This window comes from Xenopus tropicalis, chromosome 4 (assembly GCF_000004195.4).
Source record: "Xenopus tropicalis strain Nigerian chromosome 4, UCB_Xtro_10.0, whole genome shotgun sequence".
In the NCBI taxonomy this organism is placed as follows: domain Eukaryota; kingdom Metazoa; phylum Chordata; class Amphibia; order Anura; family Pipidae; genus Xenopus; species Xenopus tropicalis.
Window position 1 is genome coordinate 109,516,379 of NC_030680.2, and position 12,542 is coordinate 109,528,920.

A 12,542-nucleotide genomic window follows, 5' to 3' on the forward strand; every position below is an offset into this window, starting at 1 on the left:
GCACAACATGAACTAGAAAATCTCAGTCTTGCAATACCACACACTATTGTCACAATGTTCTGCGCAACTAGTCAATGCTATATACTTTAAATAAATGATGATATACAGCACAAGAACTCATAGGTATTAAACTCTGCAAGGAAATGAATTTCAATACCACACTGCTGAGAGACTTAAGAGCCTGCAAGCAGGTCAACTGCATTATATTTTAGGACATCATCAAACAGGTCCAGTGTACAATTATACCAGAGTACTGCCATGACAATATATTTGGCTTGAGGAACATAGTTAAGAAAGAGACAGCAGCAGCAAAGGCCCTGGGAAGTGTCTGTTCATATCACAGAAGGTTCATTATGAAAGTTCAGTGGAAATGAGAGGTTACATGGAGCCATACGGGGTGTTAAAAGGGGAGTGCCAAAGCCACCTCCCTTTAATTATAGATTACATGGATGTGCTGGATAGTGCAGTTTTCCAGTTTGTCTGCTGTCTCTGCTGGTGAAATTCCTCCAATGGACAAACATGCAGAATTTCCCCTGCCGCTAAACTCAATGACTGACAGAATTTTCCATTTCTGGCATTTCTCCACCTATAGCTCTACTGCGGCAGACTGGATTCCTATTATTAATATTATATATAGTGTTGCAGTGCTTATTTTTAGCTTTCAAATGCAGGTCACTGACCCCAGTAGCCAAAATGGTGTTGTGTTAGCTTACACTATTATTGTCATTTAGTATTACTCCTCTTTTTATGTAGGCCCTTTCGAACTCATCTTCCAGGCTCTCATTTAACTCACTGCCTGGTTGCTAGGGTAAAACCACAACTGCCACTGTCTACATCGTAGACATTGTACTAAGTCAATTTAAAGGTGAAACACCTATTGAAGGGTTTTATTTCAGCAACAGCTGTAAAGCCACAAGTTGCAGATTTTTTCTTCAAACAAATCAATATGGTTAAAAGTTGTTGGTCTTAGACAGGCCAGAAAGCGTTCAGACGTATACATTATGGTCCTGTGGGATTTGCTTCTTTAAATTCAGCATGTGCATAGTGTTCTTTCCTTACTTCTGCCCTGTTGCACTGAGTGGATTAAACCTCATCAGGAAGGAATGTTACAGGACACAAATGCAGGAAAAAAACTCGTCTGAGACCTGTAAATTTCATCTCTGGGAAACTCATTACTTGTCCCTGCTTTCTTCAGCCCGGAGCTTGAGTGCCCATCTGTGCCAGAAATGAGACATTCAAAAAAATATTCCAGATGGACTGATATTAACCCTGTCTGAATAGCACAAACTTGCTAACAGGAACTAAATTAGCCCAAGCCATTATTGCACTGAGACACTGGGCCTCAAGTGCTCCACTAAATTAATGGCATGTGGGAATGATGGGTGATGGTTTTTAGGGTCAATTATGCCACTTTAGTAAGATTTTGTACAAGAAGGCCATTTATAGAAGTGAAAATTGACAGGAATAAATAAGATTAACATTATTATTATTATTATTACTACCTTTAAAATTTGATCCACCATTACATCATTAGCATTTAGGCTTCAGTTTTGTCTTCCATTTACTTGCTTCAAGCTTCTGGTGTGATTGTGCCTTGAAGGGGAGGTATTTCTTGCACTACAGTCAAGGTCAAAACAAATCACCAGTCCTCTGAAAAGCCTTCTGTATAAACATTTTCTTTACCAATTGTTAAGCTGTGAGATAAGCAGAAACTCATTAAACAGAGGGCTTTTCAGTGGACCGCTGATTTGTTTTGGTTGTGCTTGTAGGAATCAGGAAGCAAATTGTGACATTACTTTCAATTTCAGATTTTGTCCAGTTTAGGAAACTGACCATATATGACCATTTCACCTAATTAATGCTGAAAAGGGGTATAATGCCCCTTTATAATTGATTGTTCTGTGTTCCTAAGAACTGTCTTTGCTCATGGCTGTCCTATCCTTCTGCCTCAAACTTAGTCATTTTGACCTAGGCCTAAACTAGAAAACAATTGATCTATACCATAATACTATTTGCGTGCCATCCTAAAAATGATATAAAATGTATATAATGGACTCAGGGTTAGGATTATTTGATTTGTATTTCTCTCTGTGTCTTTTTCTCTTTCTATATGTGCTTTAATGCTTAGGCTGGCACTCTAGAGTGGGGTCCCTCTAAGACATAACGGGTCATTTATGACCCTGGGGGCACCAGTGCAAGGGGTATGTGGCCTGCTGCTGCTTCTTCCTTGTGCATCATTCTGAACATAAAGGCAGCCTACGTGCCTCCCCTACCAACCCATTCAGACCTGAGCGTGGCGTAATGCATGCTGTGTACAGCCAGCAAGTCTCTGCACTCAGAGGCTATTTGTGAATGCTGAAAAGCTGCGTTTCTGTTTGCAAATGATCCCTATAGTCTTCCAGCTCTTGCCAAAGACATATACTGTACCAACAGCCTCACTTCAGTGAAGGAAAAGAATGCAGGTAACCAGTTAAACACTGCATAGCTAGACATACATCCAATGGTCCACAAAACTCATGCACAACAAAACATACAAATCAACTATAATAAAGCAACTTAGCCTTAGTGATAAAACAAAAGTGTCATTGTGCTGAAACAAGCAGCAGAAAGTGTGTATTTATCATTTCAAGCTGTCTTTGAAGAAAAATTGTCAGACTGTTTGTACAACAAATTGTACCAGCCTCCTACATAGTGCGTGTGTAAAATGAGTCCCATCTGGAAGCTGATCTGAATTCCAGAGCTTCGCTACAATCAACCATGTTCACGTGGGTCCTCATAAATCTCAATAATAAACACCAAACCAAAGGCATTTGGGTGCCAGATTGCAGCAATGTTATATAGCAACATACAAATGTCTGAGAGGCTTCCTCTAAATCCAGCACAAAGAGGTCTGCCCTGGTTGCTTGGTTTGCCGAACGCAATTACTTTCTGTGACTTATTGTGGGGCCACAAGTACTTAGCAGACATTCTTTATGTTACTTGTCAAAGTCATTGGCTTCTGTAAAATGCAGAGATTTCCATGCCCCACAGTGTGAAAACTGAATGTGTTCCGCACTGTTTTCTAAAGTAAAGGTAATAGTCAGTATTTGTGAGGTGACACACACTACCACTGGATTATTAGTCCTACTGTACACCCTAATAAACAAGGTTTATGAGACAATAATTAAATATGTGTAAATGGACAATTTGACGGAAAAGACTTTTCTTAAAGAAGTTTAGATTTGGCATACGTTATTCAGAAAGCTCTGAATTATGGGATGGCCATGTTCATACACTATCATTTAGGAAAATAATTTTAATTTTAAAGATTATTTCCTTTTTTTATGTATGATGGTAACTAAGCTGCATGAATCATCATCATTTATTTATATAGCGCCAGCAAATTACGTAGCGCTTCACACTACATTTAATCAAATGGGGTCTTAAAAAGTTTAACAAACAAGGGTATACAGAGTAACAATAGGATCAGAGGGCCCTGCTCGCAAGAGTTTACAATCTACAGGGATTGAGGGTACATTGAAACAAAAAGGAATGTGGATACTGATTGATGATTTATGATACATATTTAAATGTCTGATCAGTTTAGATACATTGAGTATGCTTCCCTAAACAGATGGGTCTTTAGGGAGTGTTTGGAAGGAAGGGGAGAGGCTGATGGCTCAAGGCAGAGAGTTCCAGAGACAGGCAGAAGCCTGGGAGAAGTCTTATATATATATATAAGTGTTAAGAATCTGAATTTGATTCTAGAGGAGATTGGGAGCCAGTGAAGAGATATGCATAGGGGAGCAACAGATGTGGAACGGTGAGATGAATGAGTCTGGCAGCAGCGTTTAGCAATGTGTTGGGATGCCTGTATTCCATATTGGTGATAAAATAATTGGTTTGTTTAGTGGTTAAATTATTTTTAGTAGTCAAAAGGTAGTATGGAGATCTGAAGTCTGGATAATAGATCCAATACCTGTATAACACCACTTCTTCTTCTATAGGGTGTTAAATTATAACACCCCCCCAGACTTGTCTCCCTCAAAAAGGAACATAATTTTAACACAATGGGAGTCTACAGGAAGTTAACAAACTTGTACTAGTATTTTAAATGAAAATAGTGAACTGGGACAGGTCCAATTATTTATGGATTAAAGAGATAATGTATATCCTTATAAGAGACCTATTAAAGAATCTTATCAAATTGGCACATACATATTAGTTATATTGCCCTTTTATAACTTGAGCCACTGTTTCGTGATATTCTGGGGCACATTCATTAAAGCACGGATTGTTAAAAGCATGACTGGAAAAATTTCATAGTAACCACGTAACCACAATAATTTCTGATGTGCGTTAATTGCGCAAAAATTTGTGACATGGTCGTACGAAAATATTGTGGTTGTGACCCGAAAGTTACGAGATTACGATTGTATATGGCGCGAAAACCTCTCTGCATGATTTTGGAAGCCTTCCTTGGGACTTAATGGCACTCTGCAGCTCCAGCCTCCCCAAAAGATAGTCACGATACCAAAGCTTGAATGAATTTGGAAATTTTTGTTGGCGTTGTGCAAAGTAGGAAAAGTACGACTTTTTTCGTGGAATAAAGAATGTATCACGATAAAGTCATACTTTTTTAATGATATTATTGTTAACAGTACGAAAAGTTCTAAAAAAAATGTGATTTGTTTCTATTTGTGGTCATCGTGCTTTAATGAATGGGCCCCTGTGTGACACACCGATCACCTGACAGGAAATAATGCAGGTTCTAACAAGAACAGGAAGAAGCGTGGGAGTGACACAGCACTATCCATTTATTGACTGATGCAACCATGTATGCGTGCCCTTGGTTTTTGTGTGAGCACTGTGTCTCATACAAGCCAGACAGATAGACTTAAATGGCTGTGTTTGATTATGGGATTTTCCAATGGCATATATGATTAGAAAAATAGAATTTCTATGAAAAGGCTTTATGAAAGGTGTTTACAATATATGTTGTTTTATGCAATATATTTTAATGGATATATGCTAAATTCAAGTCAAGGATTCTTTTTATATTTTACATATCTATTTATCTTTAGTGGGCTGTTGGGGCCTTTGTGTACTTTAAATGCCAGGGCCTATTTTTAATCCCAGCCCAGGCCTATGTACAACTGTAGATACCTGAAGTGAAGTCCTTGGCAAACTCAAGCAAAGCACCATACCATTTTTATGAGAATAGGTACAGCAGAGGGCAATGTTTCATAGAGTTTTTGCATAAGTTTACACAAACAGAGCAATAAAGGCTTCCTCGCTCAGATATGTAACTGGACCACAAAGGTTGATGCTCTTCGAGTTAAAAATTATGTTTTAATATAACCATACTTAGATCAGATTGGATAGGAATCTGGAAATTTGCCCCCTTTCGTACCTCAAACACGTCTTCTTCCAACAAGCTGGTTCCAAACACAACGATTCCATTGGTGTACACTATAGGCTTATCACTCCTTGGGAGGGGTAATGTGGCTTTCTTCTTGCAGTCTACGATAATTGTGACTGTCTTCTTTTCCACACTGATTGCAACACGGTGCCATCTGTAAAATCAAGTATAGACAGTGTCACCAAAGGGAATGTTTTGGAGAAGAAAGTTTACAAAAAGTTAGCTGTAGATGTAACCAGAGACTGTCCTATGATTAAAAAAACTTGAATAATGTACACAAATTAAATTATATTCAAAGTAGTCATTACTTAAATTTGTGTTGCTCACCTAGCCCAGAATTTCATTTCCTTATTTGACGTTACATTTTCTTTTGCTCCTTGGGTAAGATATGCTTCAAATGCTTCAAATTAATATTCAACCATACCTGTTATTTTGTCTTTTTAGCTGGCCCATAATAACACTAAGTCACCAAGCAATCGCAATAAAAAAGACCAGGACTTATGCATCCAAGGAAAAATAAAAGATTCCTTAAAACATAATAAGCTAAGTAGTACAATATGTATTTTTTTTAAAAAAAGTAAAATAAAAGAATCCTGTTTTCAAGTGACTTAATGGCAACCATGTGGTTTTATAAGAGAAAAATCTAAAACCTCTGTGCAAACAGCTATGTATAAGCCTTTTTATAAGCCTTAATTTTTAAACATAGTGGCAGTGGCCTTGTGTTTTTTTACCACCATCTAATTTTTTTTATAATTTACCAGTTATTCAATACTCCCAGCCCCTTTGTAACCAACATTGTATACTTGCAGATTAGAATACCAACATTTGTCAGAAACTGGGCATAGCTGGAGTATGGAAAATCGGAGATAGGGACTACATTTGTTTTGGTTAGATTGAAAATGTGCATTAATTTTATAGACATTCATTAACCTGAATGGGGTCATTCCCAAGTCCAGGGTGCAAAGTGGATTTACATTCACACTGCTATGTTTTTTTTACCCCCAACACAGCATTTTCCCCATGATTCCAGAATAATTGTGGCTGTGTTCCAAGTTGTATTCACTGGAATTGCTCCTGATGCATCAAGTAGGATCAATTGTGTTTGTTTTTTGACATAAATCAGGTGAAAGTTGCACCTAGCATTTTCAGAGTGTGGGTTGCATCACTTTCAGAGTGTGAGTTCAATTCATTCTTTGCATTGGATTAGCTAGGCGCAAGTTTGGTGCACCTACTGATATAAGGCGCAATTATCAGAATGGGCAATCATGTAGGAGTGCAGGAGTATGTTTGGACCCAAGCACATTAATGAATTGTGTCATTACATTATAATTACATGCTCTTCATTCTATCCATTTTAGAGCACCCTAGTGTGGTAGTAAATGACCCCTAATGACAAGGGGGACACAAGCAGTGCACCAGGTGAGAGCACTGAAAGGAAACTAACAATGAAAGAGAAATTAAATGGGCATTTTTCCTTTGCAAAACATATCATTTTTAAATATTTACTTCCTTGAATTACTTTAGCAGTTTTAAATTCATGGTTTTATGAATAATTATTAGGAGCACCCATATTACATTCACTATATGTGTAGGTTGATATAAATCCCTCCCTTTTAATCTATAGTTTATAATATGCTCACAAATGTATATATCCCTTTTAATTTGTTTTATTTTCCTCCCTCTCACAAAACCTCTTAAAAAAAAAAAGCAGTTTCCAAAATCATTATTTGTGGGCTGATATTTGAAAGCAGTAAGATTTGTGAACATGAACTGCCCTTTAACCCTTCAAAGACACTACACTTCTGAAGGTTTACTAATACATAATTCTTTAAATAATATAAAACAGAAACAATACAAAAACACACATATTTATGATTTTATTTAGTTAAAGTGATGAACTATCCAGCTTCTCTACCAATTAGTCTGAAGCAACGATCAGGGAATGCTTATAAGCCTTGCCTGTCTCCCACATATTTTATTATGTGTCTGGGAACACAGCTCTGTATACTCTGATATAGTCATTAGTTATAGGTCATCCAAAATCTGTCATGTGAAACTTTGCAGGTGCAGCTACCACTGTGAAAACACTCCTGTAATTTCAGTCCTCAATCTCAGGAACTTCAAAGGAGGAGGAAAATTCTCCCTTTCTCAGCTAAGCAGGCAGGTTGCAAAATGTTCAGAATTGCCCCTCATTCACTTCAATGGCAATCACCTCTACCTATGAGTCAGGAGATAGTGGTCATCTGTCTGCTAAGATGGAAACACTCTGATGCCCCTCCCCCATGCATATTACAAGAAAAGATAAAAGCAAATATACCTAGTACTGTATAAATTAATTTTGGAATGGGTCAGTTAAAATCTAAATATACAATAGGTTATTATTAACAAGTTATCTGCTCCCACAGGGATTCCTAAGATTGCACAGCACCCTCTGTTTAATACATAAACTAGAGATTAAAAGGGATTTATATCAACCTTTACATATCATGAATGTAACAGAAGTGCTTCTATTGCTCATTCATGGTAAAGGCTTGATAAAGGGCTGGTTTAAGCCCGAAACGTTGCTGTGTGCACTTGAGTAAAGTCACTTTTTTCTACAACATTTCCGGAGTGCTGCTGTTTTTTCATTTTATCCTGGATATTGTTTTACCCTGGCTGAGGGTTCAGCTTGCACCTGGGGCTACAACTAGCCGGTTTGTCCATTGTGTAGCACACCTTAATCAATCTATTGCTCATTCATGTAACCAGCAGTTTTAAACTGCTAATATCATGAAAAATTAGAAAATAATAGTTTGCACAGAAGAGCTCTCTGAGTAATTTAATATTAAGTTGTGTGGGTGGATATTTGTCCCCTTTATTTCTACTGGCATGATGCCATATGACCAGTTTAAAATTCAGGCATTTTTTCATCTATAGGAAACCAGTAAGATGCAAAGTTTCTGTGTTTCCTTTTGGTAATTTGGGCTTTCTGCTGCTGGACCCAACTTCATTACTACCATCCTCATCCATGCACGGAAGAGCAGGCAAATAGAATCTTGAATTGGACTATCAAGCAGGTCACAAAACAAAGATAAGCACAGAAGCAGACCAAAGGTTGGGACAGCAGCTGACAATGTTGGTGGCCAAGGTCCAATCACAGGAACAAAGTCTTTTCTGTAAAGATTTTCTTAAAAAGTTTCTGGCCCTTACCAGCCGATGACATAAGGGACAGGTCTGAAAAGGAGCAGGGTTTTGTTGCTGTGGGGTGGGGTTATGACATCACGGGGCGGGGCTAGATGGAACAAGTGAGAATTCTGTGAGTAGGTAGGGTTTCAGATGCATAAGGAGGAGAAAAGCAAGGGGATGGGGGTGCTTGTGCAGCACAGGGGCTGAACAACTAGGAATTACAAATTTACTAGCAAGTAATCTGTTGCTTAGGTTATCAGCTAATTGCCTTACATATCCATCTAGGCACAGGTATATAAGCAAGGTAAATGTGCAGCCATTAGGAAATAAGAAACAAATACTGTTGAGCGGGGCCATATTGGCTGTGCGTCAAACATTCAATCAGAGAGGTTATATGGGCATATGCCATTAGTAAATGTAATTCATACATTTGTTTTTTCACCAGTCATTCACCAGGAGTTGTTTTAGCTGCATGTTGTAGATTTCACTGCCCAGCAAAAATGTGCCTTTTATTAAATGCATATTTTCCTGCAGCTTTCAAAAGCCATTAAGAATTTGGAATCTCTGCTTCTGTTCCTTGGCACTCGCAACACCTTTTGTCAGTAAAGTCAAAATAACGTGATCAGCCCTACAAGTAGCAAACTGTGGTTACTAGTTTCTGCATTAAAGTGAAATCTGAACAGGTCCCTGGCACAAACATGACAGCAGCTTCTAATCAAAAAAGGCAAGCAAAGTCAAGGGACATTATATTGGTGAAAAGCAGGAAGAGCATATTCATCCAAACAGATGTTTACCATTAAGAACATATTTCCTGGCCTCTTTCTTTTTTTTTTTACAAAGCCTATGCAAAGCCAAAGATGCCATTGGTATATATAAAGATTTGATGTGAATTGTATTCTATTGCTCCTAACAAAATATTTTCAAAAGTTTAATTTCAGATAGGCACCCTTAAATGGGTTGTTCACCTTCAAATAACTATTAGTAGGATGTAGACAATGATATTCTGAGAATATGAAACTGGTTTTAACTTGTCTGTATTTGTGGATTTTGAGGTATTTAGCCTTTTATTCAGTAGCGTTCCCATTTTTAGCAGATATCTAGTTGCTTGGGTGAAAAATTCCCTAGTAACTGAGCATTGAATCAAATGAAACCATGAAATATGATTAGGAGATGGTGATGGTGAATAGAAAGATGGTTGATGTTGCAAGAAATTTAACATTGTAGCCTTACAACACATTTGTTTTTTTGCCTGCTCGGTTAGTGACCCTTATTTGAAAGCTGAAAAGAGCTAAAAGAAGAGGGCACACAATTCAAAAACTATAAAAAAAAGAAAAAGTAAAGGCCAATTGAAAAGCTATTAGCCATTCTGTTACATACTAAAAGTTAACTTAAATGTGAACCACCCCTTTAACAGAACACTTATATCCTCAGATAGGTAACCCTTTAAGTAGACTGCAGTGAAGTATGATCTACATTTACTGTGTGAATTACAGATTTAGTCTTCATGAGATCTTCCTAAGATTACACATGGGCTGATTTTCAGAATATCAAATGTATCAGAATGAGCAAACTCATGCAGTTACACATCAGTCAGTCACATGCATTTACAAATCATTTTGAAGTATGTGTTCATTACTTGACAATACAGTCACAAAAACAAAAAGACAAATTCCAGTCATATAGTCAATTACTCAGGTTATCCCGACATACTACTTACTTGCCATCTGCAATGTTAACAGAGCTAAACATGGGGTAATCCTTAGGGGCAGGTTTTCCATTATGATCTTCATATTGGAAGATAGGGGAACTTCCAATCTCCACTCCAAGTTGCTGTACTTTTTGATCATTGTAAATGGACAGGAGGAACGACTGCAGACCCTTCTTGGGCTTGACTGTCAGCAGGACTGAGAAATCTTTTGGGAATACTCCCCCTGAAAAAGGAAGGGATTTTAATTGTCAGAAGTCAATGACATTTTTTTTCACATATTAGACCCCACGGAATAAAATTGGAGAAATTAAAGATAATGATAACTAAACAGGACTGTAAATGCCCAGAGGGTGAAAAAGAGTCATGCCTTTTCACGTGTTAAAAAAACAGTGCAAAATATAACCTGCTTTATTTATGTATGTATGTACCGTATGTATGTATGTATGTATAAGTGCCTGTTTTACAAGTTCTGGGACACACTGAAGAAACCTTTACCAGGACCTTAGATGCTTAGGGTCTCAACTCTAACCAAAATTACCCTATTGAGAGTAGATGATGACTTAGTAAGGGTGGCATCCTTATTGTATTTACTATAGGGCAAGCACCCCAAAAAAATTTAAGGGATTGTGGCCTTTTAGTGGGAATGGGGATTCATAAAAACCCTAGTAAGACAACTCAAGTAAGATGAGACAATGTTAGGCCTATAAATTTTTTGTTATTTCACCACGACCCAAGGGCTGAAAGGTAAAAAAAAACTGTAAGGTAAGGGAGTTGGGGGTAATTAAAATTTGCTCTGCAATGTTTGCTATTTTTATCTAAACAAGGTAGTTCCATGTAATTTTACCATGAGTCAGATTGTATTAAGTGAATTACACCTATGTATATTGGGTACCAAGGAGGCACTAAAATGCAATTTTAAATACCAAACTGGCTTTCTCTGTACTTTTTGGCCCTCCAAAGCATGCAGTTTTCATATGTCAAATGCTGAAATAAATTAACAACAAGTAAAGGGATCACATCAGTGGGCAAGTGAGTTTTTATACCATTGGTTTATGTGTTTCTTCATAAAGTTAGCACAGAAAAGGCCCAGTGCAGAGTGAAAAGGAAAATATGTCTTCAGATAAGTATGGTTCAAATGTCAAATGTGCATTTTCAGAAAAGTCACTTGTTTGATTGAACTGACCCCAGAGTGAAAACTGGGGTCAGCTACCTCATGCGTCAGCATCACATTCATTTAACATGCATGAATGATTTGATACAACCACTAGTGACATGACCAGTAGCTTGTTTTGAGATTTAATTAGTCTTTTATATAACAAATTAGGTTCATGTTCTCTGTTCTAGATGTAGAATGTACAGCTGGAAATGCAGAATGTAGTTTATATTGTTATTTTAGCTGCACTACTAGAACCTTCCTGCACTAAAACAGAACCCTCACATATGAGTAATGAGTACCTGGAAGCAAAACACAACTTATTTGTATTATTTTATTATTGATGCTGCTGAGATTAAACTGTGTAGCAGATATTTTATTTCAACAGTATCCAAAATGTCTAGCTTCTTACCCTCATCTGTTGTTAAGCTACAATTGTCTCCAACAGAAAACTAAGAGAGAATTATGGGAGTTAAAAATACAACAACTTTAGGGATGTAGGTTGAGCTGTACTGAGCTTTTGTACTGGAGACCCAAGTATCAAAATTCAGCCTTATGAGAAAATTCAGAGCTCAACCCGGTGAAAATGAAGTATAAACCCTACAGGATTTTAGGAGTTTAGGATTTTAGCTTCATTCATGCAGATACATACAAACTGCACATACACATATCGTAAATCATCCCCTTTAATAAAAGGTTGTTACACAAGAGCAAGCTGCATATATACACATTGCAGCTGAAAAATAGACACAATAGAAACCTTTTGTGCTCACTGCCTACAGAAAATCCAAAGGGCACGCAGCCCACCAGTCAGGAGGGAAGGTGTGTAACAAAAGACAGACAGATCCCAGGGACATGCCTTTAACTGGAACAGGATTACATTCCAAAAAAAAAAAAATCTCAGACTGTGGACAGCACTAGACAAAATAAAATCCAGTTGCCTAGATGACTTGCCAGTAAGAACTGCAGCACAAAAATAATATGGGGACGTGAGCCAAGGGAAGAAATTCCGTATTCAGCATTCTTTCATTTAATAACTATGACTTTAAAGGTGCCTTTTTAATCTAACATGTTTATTAAAGAGAAGGTCAACCTGTGTGTCTACAAATATCATA

General features: G+C 37.4%; 1 protein-coding gene across 7 annotated transcripts in view; it reads right to left on the minus strand.

Annotated features, from left to right (window-relative positions):
• Positions 1–12,542, minus strand: part of col5a3 (collagen, type V, alpha 3) — a 123,037-nt gene that overhangs the window by 89,132 nt on the left and 21,363 nt on the right. For all 7 annotated transcript variants that reach the window (XM_031901022.1, XM_031901023.1, XM_004913713.3 and 4 more), the window contains exons 3-4: positions 10,284–10,497; positions 5,393–5,555 (exon numbers count right to left, since the gene is read on the minus strand). In XM_031901022.1, coding sequence (XP_031756882.1) covers positions 5,393–5,555; positions 10,284–10,497 — 377 coding nt within the window. The remainder of the gene's footprint in view (positions 1–5,392; positions 5,556–10,283; positions 10,498–12,542) is intronic.